Raw genomic sequence first — 23,098 nt, forward strand, 5'->3', positions numbered from 1 at the left:
CAGGAATTGAGTGTGGCCGAGGTCAGGTCAAATATCGCAAAATGGTTAAGGAGTTTGAAAGGTGCAAAAGCAACATATGTAGTTATGAGAAGTCAAAAGTTACATTTTGTTTTCACGTCCTACTCTGCCACAGGGGCTGAGGAGGACACACTGCCCAAACATCTTGTGTTCATACAGTGCACATTGACAGCAAGTATGTGTTTAAATACTTCTGGCTCAATGATCCATATCCATGTTGGATGTCTTGCACAGTTACAAAAAGCACTACAAGAGAAGCAAATAAAGTAAATATGGCTAGTTGCTCAATTGATCATTTATTTAAAAAATGAATCCCAGGCATTTATATCTTTATCCAGCAGTACAGAATTTGAGTTTCATACAGAGTGGGGGTGGGTGGGGAGAAACTATACAATTTGGAGAAAAGTACTCTACAGTTTCACTATAAGTTACTAAGATTGCTTTAAGAGTTCAGTTATATTTCACAATGAAAAATACAACCAAAACATTTGGCAGAAAGATTAGTACAACACATGAAGGCCCACCAGAATGAATGAAGGGGAAGGGGAGTTGTTTTCCTCCAGCAAGCCTATTAGTTCAAAGGGGATTAAGTACACACTAGCCAATACGTTTCTAATGTTTTTCCAGCTGTGCAGCAGGACAAGACAGGAGGGATGAAGGCAACACAATAGAAGGCAAACCTCATAAGCCTAAGTGCTTAAAAGATGCAACAAAAATTAACTGCAGAGAAAACTATTGCTAAATATTTCATAATGATTCCATTAATTCCGCATTTAAGGCATAAAACCCTTCCCCTCCACAAGTGTTATAAATTCCTTAGTTAGGTTTTACATTTTAAGTTATGAATGAATAAATGCTACCAAAGAGCAAGAATTATCCTGCACCATTAATTATACATCTGCAGAACAACAACAAAAAAAAATCCAAACACACACATAGACCAGAGCATGTGGGTTACCCTAAGTGAGGGAGCAGCAAAATTCTGCTTCATCGTAGTAGACTCCTTTAATCAGTTCTGCGGGCATTGAAATGTTTTAGTATAACTGGCCTGAAGATCTGTCAGTCCCTCATATCAACTCACAAGGTGAAGCAACACTAGTACGCTGTATACAACAGTCTGCCATTTAAGACAAACAACTTTGTCAAGATGTTTTCTTCCAATCACACATCAAGAGTTTCCATCTTAGGTACATTAGAATTTATCAACACAAGTTAAAGTGCAAGGCTCCCAATTTCCCTCCCCATCTCCCAACATTTGCATTTGGCTAGTCTACTCATTGCAAAATTTACAACACTGTTTTGTAAATTCTCTCTCAAACAAATCACCAAGAGCCATATTACTGGGATACATCTTGCTCATGGCTCTGTCTATTCTGCTTTCCAAGTCTGAAAAATAATCTTGCCATGGGCTGCTTTGGCTTTAATACTTTTGCTCACCTACACAGGAAGTTCTCTTACTGACAAATCTTTCAGGAGCAGAAAATAAAGCTTGCTTGATTTAGCTTTGTGAATCTAGGACTCAGGAAGTTCTGCAAGAACAATGGCAAGACTGCCTCTTCTGAATAAGTCAGATGCAGTATTTACACGGCAGAAACACATATTGAAGCTGGATCAACAGAGTGAGACACTCTCCAGTAAGGACCTGACTGCTTTGTCAACTGCACTGTGTATTCATAAGTGTCGCTGCGGAACTGTAATTGTCATTGCACATTCCCCTTCCCTTTGCTCTTTCCTTCACTCAACTCAAGGGATGAACAAAAATTCTTACTACTACTGCTACTAGAACAATGCATAATGCACTGAGGACCACCATCTCTGATGAAGTTAACCTCATTATAGAAGATGTGCCACATTAAGGTGTTTGGCTCTGATGCAAAGCCCATTTTAAAAGATGGCTCTTCTAGCATTAAGTGGGTTCTTAAATTGCTCTGAAGGCTTCCAACAGGTATTTTGGTTTGCAGTAACTTTCATTCAATAGACTTGGCTAGATATGATCTCCCATTACTAAACTTTAAATGTGGAAACCTCAGGCCAAGGTTACTTGCTAAATAGCTCATACCCCTTGCAAAATTCATATTAGACACAAAAGTCACAATAAAATACAACCCACCAGTTTGTATGAATGAACATGTCAATGTGACCCTGTTCGCACATATTCTATTTATTTTAGCCATTGCTTAAGGATTCATACTCTTTGAAGCTCAAAAATGCTGATCAAGGTTTTATTAAAACCACAAGGAATTGGAACATTTCCTTAAATGGCATGCAGCATAATCTGCCATTATATTAAACAACCATATTGTGGCATTTTTGGCGATTTGACACTAGATGTTCAAGAACAACAAGCTTCTCCCTGAATACAGATATTGCTGTTAACAGAATTAAAGTTCCCAGCACAAGAACAAAGTGGCCCACCCACCTTATCTGCCAAGACGTTTACTTAATATTTTGTTGGTGTGGCTGAGAATAAGGCATAAAAAGGTGTCCCAAGAAGACGATAGGATTCAAGGATTATGGCATCAGCAATTCCTTAGACCCAATGGTGATATTCCCCAGTCTCCTTGCCAACTATTTAAAACCCATGAAAATCATGCTTCTTGAGAGTTTGCTGGTACAAAACAAGCAGTCCAATTTTACACCAGTTGATTTATTTAGGAATAAATAAATCCTTGATCTGATCTTCAAGGCAACCTCTGAAGAGATAGCACCTGCCACTGGATTTTTTTTTTTTTTTGAAGAGTATTTTTGATGCTGGCTGCTGAAGTTCTGCCATTATTTGCTTTACAAAAATAAGCCCTGACACTATAAGGCTTATGTTTTTGGTCTAGAAGTGAGGCATGTGGTGTTTGTTTCTCAGATTACTAGAAAGAAAAGAATGTTTCTCATTCTTTTGTCATGGTCATCAGACCACAAACATGAATATGCTGAAGCCACAAAAGGTCAAACAACATTCCCTCAAGCCTTCAGTTATAAAGATGATTTGACTGATCAGATGGCTGGTTCAATTCATTCTTTCAATAAAAGGGGAAATGGTACCATTCAGTAAACTTTAACACACAAAGTAGCAATCTGAAGTACTTCAGCATTGTTTCCACATATATACATAGACATGTGGTAAAATATGCATCAAACATACATATTTGTATGAGACGGCTACCTGAAAATATCATAAAAATGGCATCCAATTAATTGGGATATTACATGAAATGGTGAAACATAACCATGTTTCTTGAACATATATTTGCAACAGAAACACATATAAACCCCTGTAAATAAATTTTGTATTTCAAAGTGAAAAATTCTCGTTTTTCTTATGGTTTGTTAAACATAAAACAATTTAAGAGGGCACTGCTGCATCTCTATATCCTTGCATAACAAGTACATGTTGTGCTGAATTAAGAAGCATCTTTTATACTTATTCAAAGCAAAATAGTTTGGAAAAATAAAGCCCACTGTTAGCAGACGAATAAGATACTTGAATGCCTGCTAGCATCTTAAAATACAAGAAATTGCCTTTGAGCAGACACTTGGCATCTTATGTCACCACTCAGCTCACGTATTCAGGTAGCACTTACTTCCATATCATGGTGATTTATAAAACAAAGCCAAGGGCTAGAGCAGTAACAGAGATGGTACCAACAGTTTCAGAGTTTACTGGCTGACATGAGGAAAATTACTCAAAGTAGTCCCATTGACATTAAAAGGATGTTTGTCATTATCTAACTTGTCCTTTTAATTTCAATGGGACTACTTTGAGTAATTTCCCTCAAGTTAGTCAATTTGAAATGTCTAGAATCAGAGAGTTCAAACTCCACATCAAGTCTTATTTTAGACCAGGTCTGTCTAACTTGCAACCATGAGTGATGGTGGTCCACCAGGGGTTCAATAATTTGTTTGTGTGTCTGCCTGCCTGAGACAGAAGGATGTGGTGGATGGGATTGTTAAGTACCTGACAAGCTATGGTTGCTTGGCCACTGGTTGTATAGGCCTATTTTAGACCACAATAGTGCCTGCCCCCCAGCAAATGGTAGAAGCTGTATGCATGTGCATTGCAGTGTATACAGAGTTCCATTTTGGGACAGAACTCAATGGGCAGCAGCACAGAATTTTAAGTTACAATGGTAACCAACTAGCTCCAGTTTGTCACAGCACATTTTAGGCAGTGCATCTAGAAAAAGCAAATAACCAGGCACCAATTCCCATTACCCCAGAGGTCATTGCTAGCACCAACCAGTATTTCCTGTTACCATAGCTGCTATTTTCATACATTCACATGCAGAGATGACATTAATATGAGGCATTTGCAAAATGAAAGTCTGCCTTGTAAAGTCAAGACTGAGACTACAACTCCAACAGCCTGCAAAAAAATTACCCAATTTGGACCTGAGCTTATAGACTTAATCTGGTGTTTCACATACTGATATGGAAGACCCACAGTAACTTTAAGTGAAACCATTTTTTTGCATCATGACCAAGACACTTAATTAAATGTATATGCTTAACTCTAAAAACATGTAACATGCCTAAATACTAACCATTTTCTGTTAAGTGGCATAACTTAGAAAAATGTTTAAAAATCTGAAATATTTAACAATTTTGCCTTTTGTTAACTCATTAACGAGTTTCTAACTGAGAACAGCAAGTAAGCAAGGCTGGCCAATGTTAGCATTCCTCTATCATGGCCCATACGCACAAAAAGGTCTAGGCTTGGGGACGTCTATTACCCATGAGACGGTGGGAAATTTTAAAATAAGTAATTCTGTGTGGCAACAAGTGGTGAACATATTTAAATCATATGAGACACAGACCAAGATTTTTAATCAGAATTCCCATGCCACATCTGACCTATGCCAATATTACTATATGGGGTGGTATGATCTAGTCCAGTAATGCTCAGTTCATCTCATGTGTATCATATCAAAGATGTATTTCAGTCCTCTGGACAGTCATTGTCTTGACTTCTTGATTTCTCCTCTGATGATATTTATCCCCTCAGTCAAAGGTTAAGCTCTGAAATAGCAGAAGTCTTCACACACATTCTGGAATCATGTATTTTAGTATTCTGGACCAAAGCTGTCTTTATTATTGTCTAGTCAACACTTTAATTTACTAAAAGTGTTTGCTTTTTATATTTATAATGCACCTGATGCTTCTTTAATGTGACACCTTTGTATCCAAAAGCTGTCTAATTTTCATTCTAGTTTGCTGCTTTCTGACTTCTGGTCCAACCTGCTTTTGTTGCTCTTCACCATGTAGATAAAATAAGCAAGTGTCTCTTTCTCATTTACTGGGATGTTCCTGAAGTGGCGGCTGACAGTCTGAAAGGACAAGCAAGTTAGAAAGCCATGGTTTTTTGACCTTGCACATGGTCTATGATTTCCCCACAGCTGGCATTGAGGTGAATAAACCTTTTCTCCCTGCACAAATGCATGTTACCACATATTGGCTGTTGATGTTTAACTACATCATACTTGCTATATACATTGAAGCAGAGAGTCATCCTACTCAACATCTAACAGTGAACTAGGCAAAGAGGTGCTTTTGTGGCTCTCATATTTAGCCAGGAGACAGCAAGTGATAGCAACTTTTCAGTCCATACAGCATCTCTCCCAGTGGCTGCTACTGGGCACCCTCTTGACAATAAGAACAGATTGAGAGCTCTTTGGGACAGGGAACCATCTTCTCATTCCTTTTGCTATGTAGACTGCTTTGAGAATTTTTGTTGAAAAGTGGTATATAAATATTCTAAACAATTAAAACTAGTTTGTTTTTTTAATTACTAGTGAATCAATACTCTCCAGTTTAAATCTTGCTTCTGTACTGGATGGCCTTAGGCAAGTCGTCATATTATTATTAAGAAGTTGTTTAAAATATTTGCAGACTGCTTTTCAACAAAAACATTCTCAGAGTGGTTTACACAGCAAAAGAAAACAGAGGATACATAACAAAAGAAGATGGAGGATCTCTCTCAGTTATAGCCCTCCAATTGTAATATGGAAATGCAGTCATCCCTCCCCAACCGCAAGGGTTCCATTCTGGCAAAACCTCACCTGATGACAAACTGATGGTTGGCGAAGAATGGAAATCAATGGGAATCAGGGGGTTAGGGGAACTGCGGTCATAAAAAGACCAAAAAATCAAAGAAAAAATACAAAAGGTTTGCCAAAAGTCACCCAGAATCCCTTAAAATCACCAAGAATAAGCAAGAGGAGTGAGCAAAATGAACCTCTGGAAAATTTTGAAACCCCCCCAAATTGCTTGAAGGCACTTTTGAAACCCCCAAAATCACTAAATCGTAAAAAGTTGGCAGGGTCAGCAAGAGGAATGAGTGGATTGAACCTCTAAACCCCCACCCCCCACAATCACTAAATAATCTCACCAAATTGTGGATACTCGGGTCACGGTTGGCGAGACTGGTCACAATTTCCCAGTTGTGGATACTCAAAACCGCGGTTGGGAAAACCGCCATTGGTGAGGAATGACTGTAATATTGATCTCTCTTTCAGGGCTGCTGAGGATTACTGAGATTAAATGAATCAGAAGGATTTTGAATACTCCGTTGCTACACAAATCCCTATTACTACAGAGTAACCTGCGCAACAGAATTATCCAACTCTTCTCAATTGAAAAGTGGGAGAAAACAGATACTCAGCTTAGACAAATAAGACGTGAGGAGACCACTTTTAATTAGAAAAAAGCACTAAAATGTATATTCAACTCTATGCAGTGAACACAGAATATATGCAATGTTAATATTCATGTCTGAACATGATTATTTGTTAAGGTGCCATCGGAAGCTATGCTGTAGGCTTTCTAAGAATTAATAGTGTATACACAAAAGGCAGATAATTTTATTTTCTGGCAGTAGTCCATCTTTCAAAACAATCAGGGTTGTCTTTTTAAAAAAAATGCATATTTAGGGGAGGCAAGAAAAGTGAAAAGCAGTTTCATTAATATGATCAAATTGCTTTTCAGTAGCAGTGATAATGTGCTATATATGTATAGCTATTTTTGAACACAACAAATTGAAACTATTAAAGAGAATTAACATCAAAATTGAGCAGGTAGGGAGAAAAAAACCACACAAGTGCTGGGGAAAGAGATACAAACACTCAACGTTATGACACAAGTATGGAAACTTCCTAACCCACTCACTTCAGCCAGCTGAGCTTTATTGAGGCCAGGCCTGGTTTGCAATTTGTAATGCCTTTTGTAGCGGCGCAGTGTGTTCACCTGAAGTTGAAACAAGTCAACCTGCAAAAGACATGGCACGGTTATCAGAGCAAAGGCAATCACCTTTAACACACATAGATTTCTCTTAAGAAGCCTCCCACAACAAACATCACTGTCTTATTTTAAAGTATGCCATTTCAACTTGAGATCTAGAAAACAAGTAACAGGCACATGAATAGTTGGATGCTTAAATACCTCTCTGTTAGGAGCACCTTCTTTTCATCTGCTGTCAACAGAACAATTCCTCCATTTTGTATGGGCTCTTTGGATTATGGCCAGCTTAGGTACAATGGTGGGAACTCACTATTCCAACCACTTTTTTGCCACAACATTGACATTGGACTATAAGCTTATCTATAATTCTCTAAGGCATACCCACGGCTAATCTCTTGTGTGGCAGCTCTCGCAAGAGTTTGCAAACAGAAGCACTGTGGTGATTGGGCAGTGGGGATTCCATATGCAGATAGGGGGGAGGAGCCTGTGATGGTTAAGGTCAGTTGGCCCCTTCAGGGGAAGGAGGATGCCACTGTGTGAATTAGATGAGGAAGCAATATCTGTTAACTCAGGAAGGGAGAGAGAGAAAGAAAAAAGAAGGGAGGGGAAGAAAGACAGGGAAGAGTCAGTGGCGGAGAGAGAAAGAGAAAACAAAAGGAGGGGAAGGGCAAGGGACGGGCCTGAGCCTGTCAGCAGCCTGAGGGAAATGAGCAGTTATGGCGGTGGCGGCAGCAAGGAAGGGCCCAGTCAACCACTGCTGCTGTTTGGGGCTACCAAGGCCATTGGCGGAGGGAGGCAGGCAGGCAAGGGACAGGCCAGGGCCTGTCAGCAGCCTGAGGGGAATGAGTGGCCGCCATGGTGGCGGCAGTGAGGAAGGGCCTGGTCAGCCACTGCTGCTGCTGCTGCTCCTGTAGGGAGGAGCAGGAATGGGGTGAGGGTGGGGAGGTCTCTGGGGATAGGGGGCTGCAGCTTGGCCAATAGGCACCACAACGCTGCAGCTGCGACCAAGAGGGTGAGGGGGATGGAAGCAACGGGATGGAGTAGGAGCAGCAGGAGTGCGGCTCAGGTGAGGGTAGAGAGATCTCTGAGGCAAGAGAAGTTGTGGCAGGGGGTGAGGGGAGCAATCAAGTACTAGTGCACAGATGCTCTGAGTAGGTTAAGCTAGTTCTTGAAATAATCTTTTAGGAAGGCAATCTCTAGAGTTAAGTTACATGTAATTCATACAATCCCCAACATTGCTTTTAGGGATATGCTTTTCATTGTAAAGGTTTTTGCTTGCAAAGAGCTGCATTCGCTACATGTTTTCGTGCTTCCATTTTTAAAAAAAACATTATTATAATCAGCTTAACTAGCAATGATTCATGTCACAAACAGGCTTATTGAAGCACTAGAAGGAAATCAGACAAACATGTCTTATTCAAACCTTTCCATTTTGTACAGTAGTTTATGGCACCAGGTTATGAGGAACTGGGAGTAAGATTCAGGGTCAGAAGGAGGCACAAGGCTCGGGGAAGCAGGGAGACAGTTTGCTGTGTAGAATAAGCAATGGTACTGTAAACAGAGGGTCTCTCAAGTCCTTGGATATTTGCTTGTGTAGAAAACATACAGGCTTTTCAGCATCCTTTAAGCACACTGCCCTTATGTTCTCAAAATTATCTTCAGAACCATGAATGCTAAACTTTCATGGAAAGGAAAGCAAACATTTTGAATTCTAGCAAGTCTTCACAGACCACAAATTAGCATTAATCACATCTGTGGAACAGAGTGAAAATATGACACAGAAAGACAGATAGGAACTGTGCAGAGCAACAAAACTCTTTAAAATGTTAGGAAGGATTAAGGATCCTTTAACACAGAACAGAAGATGCTTCAGGAAAACAGGTCACCTCTATGTCTCTTCCAATAACTCATTTTTCTCTAAAATATTCTTATGATTAAGCATCATCCATAAAAGATGCAAAATCCTCAATAAGAGGCCACTGAAAGTAAAGGAAATAGGCAATATTCCGAAAGTATTTTTATGGATGTCTGGTACTCATTCACTTTCGAAAGCTATTGGGAGAAAACCTCACTTCTTCCCTCAGTACTTGTGCACTACACTATATTAATCTTTGTTGCCCACTAATAACAATATTCTGTGAGACTCTTGTATGGCTTAAGGAAAGCTATGCTTTTATTTAAGTGATGGGAGGAGAGCTGGTCTTGTGGTAGCAAGCATGATGTCCCCTTAGCTAAGCAGGGTCCACCCTGGTTGCATTTGAATGGGATACTACATGTGAACACTGTAAGAAATTTCCCTTAGGGGATGGGACTGCTCTGGGAAGAGCATCTGCATGCTTGCATGCAGAAGGTTTCAAGTTCCCTCCCTGGCATCTCCAAGACAGGGCTGAGAGAGACTCCTGCCTGCAACCTTCGGAGAAGCTGCTGCCAGTCTGCGTAGACAATACTGAGCTAGATGGACTAATGGTCTGACTCAGTATATGGCAGCTTCCTATGTTCCCATGATCCCCCCCCCCAAAAAAAACCCTTACCAAAAAGCTTGCTACACACAAACATCAATCATATAAGACTGTAAATCAGTGTAGTAGAGTAAGCAGGTCACTGAGAAGCTGTGGTGATACAGCCATATTGTAAAAATTATGATATGGTAGCAAACAAGCAAGAACAATTTCCCTCTAGCCTTTAAAGAGCACTGCACCCAGACTCAGAAACAAGGTGACAAGAATGTTGTTTCCTCCATTGTGCAATTTACTCCCTGCAGTGAGACTGGCTGCCCATTTTCTGCCCACCTCATCTCTGCAGCTGGGTGAGTTCCACCCTAGCTCCAAACCCAAGGACAGTTGTCTTAACTGCTCCTGGCTGCATATACCAAATGTGCTGAAGGAGCCATATCCAAATTGCCATCCCCTGGGTCTTTTGAGTATGAGAGGCATGCATGCACCAAGAGGATTCTATTCCTCATCCACCCTAACTACAAGCCCTGCGAGACTGGTCTAAGGAAGCCCTTTTCACTCTCAATTGACAGTTCAGGGTACTCACAAATCGCAGCCCATTTCTTAACCCCCCCTTACTCAAACTGCTCCTGCCAACTGTGACCTACTGTTCTTCAAAATCTGAACTCTTGTATAGTCTGCCTTAGGGCTCCATATTGTCTCCAATGTTGTTTAACATCTACATGAAACCGCTGGGAGAGATCATCAGGAGATTTGGTGCAGGGTGCTATTAGTATGCTGATGACACCAAAATCTATTTCTCCATGTCAGCATCATCGGGAGAGGGCACAACCTCCCTAAATGCCTGCCTGGAGGCGGTGATGGGCTGGCTGAGGGATAACAAACTGAGACTGAATCCAGATAAGACGGAGGTACTCATTGTGGGGTCGGAACTTGAGAGATGATTTTGATCTGCCTGTTCTGGATGGGGTCACACTTCCCCAGAAGGAACAGGCACGCAGTCTGGGGGTGCTTCTGGATCTAAGCCTCTCTCTAGTCTTCCAGGTTGAGGCGGTGGCCAGAAGTGCCTTCTATCAGCTTTGGCTGATAAGCCAGCTGCGTCCGTTTCTTGAGATGAACAACCTCAAAACAGTGGTACATCTGCTGGTAACCTCCAGGCTGGATTACTGAAATGTGCTCTATGTATGTAGTCCTTGTATGTAGTCCGGCAGCTACAGTTGTTCCAGAATGCGGCAGCCAGGTTGGTCTCTGGGTCATCTCGGAGAGACCATATAACTCCTGTGTTGAAGGAGCTACACTGCCTGCCGATATGTTTCTGGGCAAAATACAAGGTGTTGGTTATCCTATACCATAAAATGGTTAGGTGTGTGGCCGTGCTGCCCGTGTCTTTTTGGGCCGTTCTGGGCATGCGCGGAGCACATGCCCAGATCGGCCCAAAAGGATACGGCCGCCCAGACACGGGCGGCCATGTAGTCTAAGATTAAGGGCCAAATCGGCCCATGTACTTGCCCCAGCGGCCGCGGCCGCCCGCCTCCCCGAGTCCTCCTTTATGAACCCACCCACGATTAAGGGTGGCGGCGGCGGCGGCTGTTGCTGGAGACCAGGCGGCGGAGGCGGCCGCTCTCTCAATGCCCTGCCTATTGCCAGCGGTCGCTGCCTTGGGTGGCTGGGCTGGTGGTAGCTTCCTTTAGCCGAGACTGCAGCCACCCCCTCCGTCCACCGTGCCGTGCCAGCCCAAAGCCAGAAGAGGAGGCTCCTGGCGGTGGCGAGACTTCCTTCCCTTTCCTCCTCTTCCGTCTCACACTCTTGAGCCCGACACAGCCAGCCGCAGCCACCGCAAACGTCGGCGAGCAGTCCCGCCGGCCGAACTTTCTTGGGCTCAGCCAGCTCCAAGCGCGCTCACTTCCGGCGCGCAGGCCTCTCCCGCTTGCCTTGCTGCCTCACCGCGCCGCCGCCCGCCTTCCTCGACTCCTTCTCTTGCTGCAGGAGGAGCGAGCCACACGGCAGCCGGCTGCTGGCTCCCGCCTGGCCCCATTCAAATGCAGCAGCAGCAGCAGCAGCAGCAGCAGCTCCCCTCTCCACACACCCCACCCTGTCTCTGCATTTGCCATGTGCATTGAGGGGGGGCGCCCCCTCCTCCTTTCCCCCCCGCAGCCAGTGGACGCTGCTGCACCAGCAGCCAACTGGGTTCCGAACTGCGCCTTTCCCTCCCACCAACCCGTCAAATGGAGCAAAGCCCACAGAGGGTTCAGAATCCGCCTTTCATTGAAGAGCCAGCAGCAGGGCCAGGGCCCGATCACGAAGCGTTGGGGCATGTGCAGAGTTCTTTTTGGTCATCCGCGAGGAGCTACAGCAACCAGCACAAGGAGTGAAAGACAGAGAGAGAAAAAGAAAAATGGAACGGAGGGCGAAAGAGAGAGGGAAAAAGAATAAAGGAAACAACAACAACAGGTACTAGCGCCTGTTATTTTAACGGGCTTAAAAATACTAGTAACCTATAAAGCCCTAAACAGCTTAGACCCTGGGTATTTAAGAGACCGTCTTCTTCCTCATGAACCCCACCTCCCACTGAGATCATCTGGAGAGGTCCATCTGCATTTGTCACCGGCTTGTCTGGTGGCCACTCAGGGATGGGGCTTTTCCATTGCTTCCCCAAGGCTTTGGAATGTGCTCCCTAGTGAAATAAGCCTCCCCATATCTGACAGCTTTAAAAAAGTCTTTAAAGACGCATCTGTTCACCCAGGGTTTTTTTTAATTAATATTGTTTAAATCGTTTTAATGCTGTTTTAAAATATTGTTTAAAAATTTTAAATTGTTGTAATGTTTTAAACTTTTTCTTTTTGTTTTAACTAATGTTTTAATTCCTGATTTTATTTTGTTGTAAACCGCCCAGAGACGTAGGTTTTGGGTGGTATAAAAATAAGTTAAATAAATAAATATTAAATAAGCAGCTCAATATAGACAGGATGAAGGTAAAAATTACTATCCATCTCCAGAGGAACCAGCTAAAATCTAGCACTGAAGACTGGAGGGTAGGTTGGAAGAAAGCATCCACCAAATTACAGTCAAATCATCTTGTGCTGAATATTCCTGGTCAATCATCATGTAAGATGGGCCACAGTGAAAGGTTCTTAATGTGGCAGCTGCTGCCCCAAAACTGACAGGCATAGTTCTCCTCCACTCCTGGCCCAGTGTGGAATTAGTCTGTCACCTCCACCGTTTTTTTTATGGAGTGTGTGCTGCCAACCCACCCCCATTATGGGACACATATGCGCCAGGAAGGAAGGAAAGCTCTGTTCTGCAAGGCTGGCAGGGCACACCCACAACCATTCTCATTCACCATTAAACTGGGCTGACTGTGGTCCAAGGGGCAGGGCTGAGGGAGAGAAGAGAAGAGGGGAGCATGCACATATAGCCAAGTTAAAGCACATTGTGGCAGGGCTTTCTGCTTCTGTCTCGTATATTGGTTGAACATGTGTAGTAAACAAAAGTGGCAAGATATAGGCCTTCCTTCACAGCTACCTCCATCCCTTGGACACCAGTGGCAGTTCTGGGAGCAGTTCTCTGGATCTGCCTCTTCTGGTGTGGAAAGCCCAGACAAAGGAACCCTTCAAAGAGGCATTGTTATTTTTTTCTGTCTCAACCAGAATGAACATTTCAGTACCAGAAACATTAAATGCTTATGTAGATATATTACTGAGATAGAATCTACAAGGCACAATCACTTTATGGTCTTGGATAGTGTATTTACTATGCTACCTTTGGGCAACATAAATGGAACACCACAGGTCTCAAGAAAGCAAAGTTTGGTCGCAATGAAAATGCAATCAGGACATGAAGAGAGATAGCAGTAATTCTCTATTTCAGAATGTTTGATACCTCTGGGACATCTGTCTCATGCTCTGGAGAGTCTCCCCCATCATCACTGGTCTTCCTCTTTCTTTTGTTTCGAACACTCTGAATGAAGTTCTTGTGGAAATCACATATATACAGATGTCTTACCTAAGAGTTATGGAAAAGGCACAGTGGTCACCGCACAGTACATGAAAAGGCTATAGTGAGTTTATAAAATATGAAGAGTATTCACACAATTTTACCAATGCAGGACTTTCTTCTTCTTCTTCAATTCCTGATTGTTCACTTGTGGGCTGCTGAGCACCAACACCCTATTAAATATCACAGGACCTACTCTGCCCCCTTTGCATGCTCAGAGGCAAAAGTTGCATTAAACTTTCTGCAATATATGAGAATTTTCTGCAATATATGTGGCAGCTACTTCACTTTTGCAGAACTAACAACTGCTCAAGCTAAGAGACAGTCTTCTTATCATCCCAGTTCTGCCAATTTGCCTTTCTTATGCTCCAAAGAGGAGGAGTTCTTCAAATATAAGCCTGCAAAGATAAGTAAGCTGGAGGCCAGGCAAATTACACATGGAGCAGCTGAAATTATTCCTCCACCACAAATCAAAGGAAATTGTCTCCCTTCTATGGTTATATTATGTGACTTTATATTCTGTAGCTCAAAAGGGGAACTGGAGAATTATTGGGAACTATTTACTGACCATTAGGAACCAGTTTAGGCCATTGCAGAATTGTTTGCAAATAAACTTTAAAATGATGACATGAACCAAATGTTTCAGAAGTTGGTAAGTTACTTAACAGGGCATCTGCAGAGGATAGTGGGGTTTGTTATGATGCAGACATCATACATTTTATAACAAGTGCAATTTTTTAAAATGTATGGGGGCTTGACATATCACAGAATATTATAGCAGTTCTGAGCACATACAGCACTGGAAGAAAATAAAGACAAATGCTCATTACATTTGAAATTAGAGCCCAATTTCACTTGTCTTCAGAGCATTACAATTATTGTAATAATTAGTTGCATCTGATGAAGTAGCTCAAATCCATAAAAAATGTTTGCCATAATACATCTTTAAAGTCCCTCAAGTCTTTATTTTGTGTTTTCTGCAACAGACTAACATGTAAAAGAAAATATATCTTCAGGACTCACACCTTTCCTATCGAATGAAATGGTATTTGGGTCAGTTGGAAAACCACCTGCAAGCAAGCAAACACTTAGCTGTGTTTTATTAGATGCCAGTGCAGCCTAAGAAATGTCAGATCCAATCCAACAGAAAAACTGTTGGGAGGGCCAACATCACACACACCCACACTCCACCACAATTGCTGGGTCAGATCGAAAACCGGACATTTCCTGACATCCTTGCCGTACCAGATTAAGTGCTCTAGTGGCATCTCTCAGCCGAGAGGCGCTGCACAGGCCATTTAACAAGAAGAAGAAGAAGAAGAAGAAGAAACTATTCAACACCAATGAAACAAAGCAGGCCTACAAGAATGAACAAGCCAAGAACCAAGCAGAAAAATGGAAAAATAAGCCGCTGCATGATCAATATTTGCACAATATAACCAGAAAATCAAACATCACCAAGACCTGGCAATGGCTTAAGAATGGCTACTTGAAGAAAGAAACAGAGGGTTTAATACTGGCTGCACAAGAACAGGCACTAAGAACAAATGCAATAAGAGCAAAAGTTGAAAAGTCAACAACAAAAAGCAAGTGCCACCTTTGTAAAGAAGCACATGAAACCGTGGACCACCTAATCAGCTGTTGTAAAAAGATCGCACAGACTGACTACAAACAGAGGCATGACAAGGTAGCAGGGATGATACACTGGAACATCTGCAAAAAATACAAGCTACCTGTAGCCAAAAATTGGTGGGACCATAAAATCGACAAAGCTGAAGAAAATGAAGATGTAAAAATATTATGGGACTTCCGACTACAAACAGACAAACATCTGCCACACAATACACCAGATAGAACTGTAGTCGAGAAGAAAGAAAAACAAGTCAAAATAATCAACATAGCAATACCAGGGGATAGCAGAATAGAAGAAAAAGAAATAGAAAAAATCACCAAATACAAAGATCTACAAATTGAAATTGAAAGGCTGTGGCAGAAAAAGACCCAAATAATCCCAGTGGTAATTGGCACCCTAGGTGCAGTTCCAAAAGACCTTGAAGAGCACCTCAACACCATCGGGGCCACAGAAATCACCATCAGCCAATTACAAAAAGCAACTTTATTGGGAACAGCCTATATTCTGCGACGATATCTATAACAGCAACAACATTGACAATAAAATTGTGGCATCCCAGGTCCTTGGGAAGGATTCGATGTCTGGACAAAACAAACCAGTCAATAACACCTGTCTGACTGTGTAAATAAATAATAATAATTTGATTTCTATACCGCCCTTCCAAAAATGGCTCAGGGAGGTTTACACAGAGAAATAACAAACAAATAAGATGGAACCCTGTCCCCAAAGGGCTCACATTCTAAAAAGAAACATAAGATAGACACCAGCAACAGTCACTGGAAGTACTGTGCTGGGCATGGATAGGGCCAGTTACTCTCCCCCTGCTTAATAAAGAGAATCACCACGGTAAAAGGTGCCTCTCTGCCCAGTTAGCAGGGGTATTTAACTTGGTCCAACAGCAATGTTGGAATTCCAACTGAGTTCTGCCATGACAACTGTTAGGGTTTTTTTCCTATTGTGGCATGGCTTCTTTGCAATCACTTTCAAACTTATCTCTTGCAACAGTTCTAGAGTATTTCCCTTTATATTTCTGTGGGTGCTTTATAGAATGAAGCCTAATAGCAAGCTGGACTGGGAGGGCTCAGTTAACTGGGAGGTTAATTAACTGGGAGTTAACTCTTAAAAGTTAAGGTAACACTTGATAACTTAAGAATGATAAAAGAATGATAGATAAAGACATTTGATAATTTAAGAACAATCTCATCCTTTACGGCGGCAACATTTCTAAGCCAGCCTGGTAGGCAAGAACAAGCTATTTCCCAGACTATCCACCTACTGCACCCAGATAGTGCATAAGGCAAGCTACTTGTTATTGCAAGAATGAACTAGAACTTTTTGAAGAGAAGGAAGGTGCTATAGCTCAGTGGTCAGAGCATATGCGTTTGCATTCAAAAGATCCCAAGTTCAATCCCTGGCATCTCGAGGTAGGGCTGAGAAAGACTTCCATTTGAAACCTTGGAGAGCTGCTGCTAATCAGATAAACTTGAGCTAGATCCTGAGGTGCTGCCAGTCCGATGATCCTGAGCTACAGAGAACAGTGGTCTGACTCTAAGGCAGCTTCATATGCAATCAAAAGGACACAGTAAACTATTTCTTTCCACTCGCTTGCCCTTGAGGGTTTAAGATTGACTCAAGCAAGGTTTAAACCAAGGAGCTGTTTACAGAGCAGTACTAATTTACCACCATGCTGAATGCAAGCAATCCCTATTATTACAAATAATGATGCTCCAGTTCAGAAGTCTGATGTGACAGATGTCACTTAACATTAACATTAATCAGCTGGCAGCAGTTAAATCCACTTTGTGCTAGCCACACAAACATGCCTGCAAATTCTCCAGTTTAAAAAGGTTTTTTTAAACCTCAGAACAACGCTGGAGAATTGACAGCTTTTAAATTAACTGTTGCAAGGCAATTGTTTTAACTGTCACATTTGTCAGTTAGTTACAGATATATTATTTGCATCAATTCCCTGTAGTAATGCCAACTGTCATATAACTCCTTGGCCTTTGACAAGAAAGTGGATGCTTTCCCTCTCCCTTAAATTGCCAATGGTAATTGTCCTCCATTATGCCAGTGGTGTTTACATAGCATTAAGTCCTTCCAACCTGATCTTTAAGCGTTCTAGACTAGTTATAGCTTCATTTCAACCAGGTAAGACAACTCTATCTAGGAACCTGTCTCTTCCATCCCCTTCATGTAGTTTTCTTTCCCCACCATGTATTATTTAGAATATTTATGTACTGCTTTTCAACAAAAGGTCTCAAAGTGGCTTTCACAGCAACACAAATAAGATGGTTCCCTGTCCCAAAGGAGCGCACAGTCTGAAAGAAAAGAAGAAGAAAAAAGAAAACACACACAAGGGAAACACCAGCAACAGTCACTGGGAGACACACTATACTGGGATAAGTAGGGACAACTGCTATCCCCCCCCCCCGCAACTAAATATTAGACAACTGTACTTGAAAGGTCCTCCTGTAAGGAGACATTATAGCCTTATGAACTTTGTGTTATGAGAATCAATTTTTGATTTTGCCTCTCACACAGTTAAAAAGCATTTATACTTTGAATTCAGTTGGCTAACATATCTTGCCTATATCTCCAGTTACCTCACCTGTTATTAGAATTGCATTTATTTATATATTTGTTTGGGGTTTTTTAACCAGTTAACAAACCAACCCACCCAGAAAAATATACACTATTGCTGGCATAAAAGACAATTCAAAATATAGTATCATTTGAGATCCTACATTTGAGAGCCAGCATGGTGTAGTGTTAGACTAGGACTGGGAGACCCAAGTTCAAATTCCCATTCAGTCATGCAACTCACTGGGTGGCTCTAAGTCTGTCACTTATTTCTGAGCCTAATCTACCTCAAACAAGGTGGAGTGTGAATAACCATAACTATGTACACAGGGGCGTAACTATAGGGGGGGCACATGTCCCGGGCGCCACCCCGGCAGGTCACGTGGGGGGCGCCAAAAAGTGGGCCCCCCCGCACCCCCTGGATCGCCCGCCGAGTGTGGCGGCGGGCGTACGGCGGCGATTTGGAGGTGGCGGACCAGGCGGCAGCGCAGCGTTGGCATGGCCTGTAGCGGGCTGAGCGGCGGCGCGGCGGATCGCCCACCGAGGACTACTGCAGAGCGGCACCAAGCTGATCTGATCACCGCCGTCGATCTGCCGCCTGGGGGGCGCCGCGCCGCCGCCAGGTATGTGGGGGCTGAGGGGGAGGCGGGGGGCGCCATTTCAGGGCTGGCCAGCCCTAGGCGCCGTTTCCCCCCGATACGCCACTGTATGTACACTCTGGTATTCTTGGAGGAAGAGCAAGATATAACTGTAAATAAAACAAGTACACTGTTTAGACCCACTCCTGAAAACAGAAAAGAAAAATCTGTATTCTCACAGGCTTTTGTGCTAGAAACATAAACCACTACAAATACTGCAGGGGTGACAACATGTATTTACAATTTCCAAGAGACAGTGATTTTCAGGTTATTTCTAGAAGTTATAGATAACAGAGTGTTGTTGAGCACTGTTGTACAGCTACAAGTCTCCAATTACAGGGCTGGTTTTAGAATAGCAACAAATGATTAAAATGGCTCTGAAAAGCTTTAGAACCACTAGATACTTTCGCTGCATGGTAGTTTCAAAACAACAACATACAACTCACACAAACTATTCCCAGGAAGTGGCACACAACAGCACATAGTGGAAACAGCGGTGGCATCAGGGGTAAACAACTCAGGCACTGGCAAAGGCCTATGATTGATCACTGAGGCACTGATAAAAAAAGATGGTAGCTACTAGCACTACCTATAAGGCACCACCATTATATCCAGTGAAGCAACAGTGGGAGTATCATTACAGAAGTATAGTGCAAAAAATATTTCACTTCTGGTTCCTAGCAGCATATTTCAGGCAGCTGTTGTGTGCATCTGTATTTACACAGGCCTTTGTGCTAGATACACTACAAATAAACAACTACAAATACTAGAAGTATACAAAGCCCCACCGCCTGTTAAGATCATCTGGAGAGGTTTGTCTGTGGTTGCCGGAAACTCGTTTGGTGGCTACTTGGGAACGGGCCTTGTCCATTGCTGCACCTGGACTTTGGAATATGCTCCCTGTTGAAATAAGAGCCTCCCCATCTCTGGCAACTTTTAAAAAGGCACTGAAGACATATTGATTCACCCAAGCTTTTGATTTATAGTTTTAATTTTTTTTAATACTGGGTTTTAAATGTTTTTACTGTTTTAAATGATTTTAATTGTTAATTGATTTGAAGTTAATTATTTTAATTGTAAACCACCCAGAGGCACCAGTTGTGGGCGGTTTAGAAATATTTTAAACTAGCTGGGACAGGCACAGAGCATCTGTGCCTCTAGTTTGTCACTTGTCGCCATGCCCCGCCTGCCGCCACCTCCTCCTTTCCCCCGCCCACTGCCCCTCCTCCTTCCTCCATCCCCATCCATCTGCACCGCCTCCTTCCGCCTGCCGCTGTTTTCTTGGCGCCATTCCCCCCACCCCCTGCTGGCCAGCCACTTCCACTGCAGCCATTTCACCCACTCCCCCCCCCCCCCCCCGATCCCATGGCAAACCTATCCGGCAGCTCTCCAAATTCTCGCGAGAGCTGCCACACATGGGATTAGCCATGGGTATGGCTTAGAGAATTAAATATATAGATAGATAAATTAAATTAATAAAAATAAATCCAGCAGGAAACACGCTCTCATATGCACACAGTGGCCTGTAGAGGGTGCTTTCCAAAATGGCCCCACAATAATATGGGAGGGCTGCACAACTTTGGCCGAGCAGCTGTTTTTGGACTAAAACTCCCACCACCCCCAAGCCATAGTGGCCAATAGTCAGAGATTGTGGGAGTTGTAGTCCAACATCTGTACAAGGTTCATAGTTGTGTAGTCCTGTTACCCCTGCTAACTTGGTAAAGAGGCACCTTTTACCGTGGTGATTCTCTTTATTTAGCAGGGGGAGAGTAACTGGCCCTATCTACCCCCAGCATAGTACCTCCAATGACTGTTGTTGGTGTCTATCTTGTGTTTCTCTTTAGATTGTGAGCCCTTTGGGACAGGGATCCATTTTATTTATTGATTATTTCTCTGTGTGAACCACACTGAGCCATTTTTGGAAGGGCAGTACAAAAATTGAAATAAATAAATAAATACCATCCATATGGTATGGATGTTGGGCACCTACACTTGCAATTTCCATCCTTTTTACAGCAGAGGTATGATAGCATCTCAACTCATCTTAAATGGAAGGTTTTTGGTTTACTGCAGGGTTTCTTAACCTTGGGCCCCCAGATGTTGTTGGACTACAACTCTCATCATCCCCAGACATGGCCTTTGTGGGTGAGGATGATGGGAGTTGTAGCCCCAAAACATCTGGGGGCCCAAGGTTAAGAAACCCTGGTTTACTGCATTTCATATTGCAGTGGTGGTAGTGGTGTGTTTGTGTGAGTTAAAGAAAGGAATACATATTCCTTTCTTTAATATAAGCAGTACAGTGTGTCCTTTGGGGGATACTACTTTCTGTGTCTTTTTGACATATCTGTGGCATTAAAAGTCAAATGGCCGATTTGAAAGGAAAAAAAAAACTTTGGGGGATTATTGGTGTCCACTTGGAGAGGCTGAAAAGTGGGAGACTTATAGCATCTATGATGTATGCCTATGGTGACATTGTGGGGCCATTTCCTTTGCCACTATGTGCATGTAAAAGCTGTCTGCCAATTGATATGCAAACTTTCATATATATACATCAATCTGAAATATGCTGCTGGGAGCCAGAAGTGAAATATTTTGGCATTATTTGACGCTAAGCTCCCGTGCTAGTTATATTACAGCTTTAAAATAATAATAATAATAATAATAATAAAAGATTGCAGTAACACAGCTGACCCACTTCCCTGCTGCTAAGGGCCCCCGCTAACCCTGCACCACTAAGGCACTAAGGCAGCAGCAGAATGCAGCAGAAGGGTAAAGGAAGCGGCTAGGCAGGCACAAGACAGCTGCAACTTACGCTTTTGTCAATATCTAATTTCAGCTTCTTCTGAGAAATGCTCTTCTGGACCCTCTTGCTAAAGGAGGCATTGCCCGCTGGGCGGACGCACCGATCCCCGTCGTCGATGAGACAGCAGCTCTGTCCGTAAAAAGGGGTGGTGGGAGGCCCATCCCGGCTGTCTTCCTCGGTGCTGAAACCATTCATCGCAGCCTCGCACCAGCTCCGGGGAGAGACAAAGAAAGAGGCAGCCCCTCTCCTTGCTTCTAAACAACTTTGCTGGGATTTCCAAGAAGCCCTTCCAAGTCCAGATGTACCTATAAGCCGCTGCCGCTTCTTCTTCTTCCTCCTCCAGCCTATCTGCTCCTGAACTACCCACGTGCCTTAGGGGGAGATCTAGAGACCCTTCAAAGCAGCCCTGTCAACAGGGGCGCTTTTCATTTTCTTCAGGCATGTCTCACAACTTCCACTTGACCTCTTCCCAGGGGCCCCTAGAAACACTCTTCCAGACCACTAGGCCCCCCCCCAGAAACTGCCTTTCGTGGCACCCTCACGTTCCTCGGCCGCCCCCTTTCCCCCTCAGAAACTCACTTCCCAGCCTCAGATGATCATAAACGCTGCCTAATCGCCCAGTCCTCTGCGACTGCAGGAGAGGCCCCCCATCACCCCCCCACCCCCACCCCCTGGCAAACTCCTTCTTCGCCTCCCGCTCTTCCCCCCTGAGTGGCGGGCTGTGGTGAGCGGGGTGGGTAACTTTCCTCTCCCCCCACTTCACACCCCACCAAGGAGCGCCTCTACCTTCGCCTCCCGACGCCCTGACAACGGGCCCCCGGCCGAGCAGAGCGCCCCATGGGCTACCCAGCTCTGAGCCTCTGGAGCCGGCAGCCCGGTACGGAGCTCTGTGCCCGGCTGCCGGCCCCTTGGCCGAGCTCGTCAGGCGGACACTGCTACACCCCACCGCCGAGGAGACGCTCGACCACGGAGACACGGGACCGCCGCCGCCCCCGATCGCGCTCGCTTTTCTCCCCTTTCCCACTTCCACACACAGCACACACACACAAAACCTACCCGCACCTCCTTCTCCACTCGGAGCGGAAGTCCCGCCTCCGAGCCGCCATTGGCTGATGGAGCACAGAAGGTGGGGATTACGGCGCCGCTCATACAATCAATTAGCCACAGGGGCTGTCTGTCTGTGGCTATAGGCTACTTCCTGCAAAGGGGTGGTAGCTCGACGGTGTTTGAAGTCCGCACATAGGAGAAGGAGAGAGTGAGTGGAGTCTGCCCGAAAAGGGGAAGCGGGGTCCGGCAGCCCTGAGAGCGACCTTAAAAGGCGGGCGGAAAAAGTTTGGACACTGAAAGACCACAGCCAGATTTATTGGCAGCCTAGCCTGAACTAACCACTACTCGCGGCTTAAGGGTCCGATCCTATGCACACTTCCCCAGGAGTCAGATCAACTTAATACGATGGGACTAACTTCCGAGGCAATAGGCGCAGGTGTGCCTTACTGTTGTTGGTCTTTAACCCTTATTGCTTTTGCTGCCACAGAGTAACGCGGCTGTTTGGCTCCCCGGGGTAGAGAGACCTGCCTGCGGGGGCGGGGAGAAAAGCAAGCTGGGAGAGCGAGGGAGAAGAGGAGTCGCGAAGGGGAAGACGGCGCTGCTTAGGCAGGGACGTGCGAGAGAAGGAGGTGGTGCTGGTGGTAAAGGAATTGGCGGGGGCAGAGAGAGACTCGTGGTGGGGTCTGAGATGGGGACCTCCGCC

The 23,098-nt window shown here is 43.9% G+C and overlaps 1 protein-coding gene across 2 annotated transcripts; it reads right to left on the reverse strand.

Moving 5' to 3' along the window:
- Nucleotides 1-295: 295 nt before the first annotated feature.
- SAP30L (SAP30 like) lies at nucleotides 296-22,609 on the reverse strand. Of its 2 annotated transcripts, none has more exons than XM_053289641.1 (4): nucleotides 22,405-22,609; nucleotides 13,578-13,700; nucleotides 7,174-7,272; nucleotides 296-5,336 (listed from the first exon to the last, which is right to left on the reverse strand). In XM_053289641.1, exons 1-4 carry the CDS (start codon nucleotides 22,495-22,497, stop codon nucleotides 5,211-5,213), a joined length of 441 nt encoding a protein of 146 aa, XP_053145616.1. In that variant the 5' UTR covers nucleotides 22,498-22,609; the 3' UTR covers nucleotides 296-5,210. The 2 variants fall into 2 exon arrangements, with proteins under 2 accessions (XP_053145616.1, XP_053145615.1); XM_053289640.1 differs by lacking the exon at nucleotides 22,405-22,609 and adding an exon at nucleotides 21,358-21,991.
- Between the last annotated feature and the right edge of the window lie 489 nt (nucleotides 22,610-23,098).

Source organism: Hemicordylus capensis, chromosome 2 (assembly GCF_027244095.1).
Source record: "Hemicordylus capensis ecotype Gifberg chromosome 2, rHemCap1.1.pri, whole genome shotgun sequence".
In the NCBI taxonomy this organism is placed as follows: Eukaryota; Metazoa; Chordata; class Lepidosauria; order Squamata; family Cordylidae; genus Hemicordylus; species Hemicordylus capensis.

Bases quoted from the DNA above. Each gene is read 5' to 3' on its own strand.
- SAP30L (XM_053289640.1), bottom strand. From the start codon at position 21,543: ATGAATGGTTTCAGCACCGAGGAAGACAGCCGGGATGGGCCTCCCACC. The intron at 13,701-21,357 runs GTAAGTTGCAGC...CATAACTCTTAG, and splicing joins AATTAGATATTGACAAAAGC to GTAAGACATCTGTATATATG. The intron at 5,337-7,173 runs GTGAGTGGGTTA...TTGTCCTTTCAG, and splicing joins ATAAAGCTCAGCTGGCTGAA to ACTGTCAGCCGCCACTTCAG.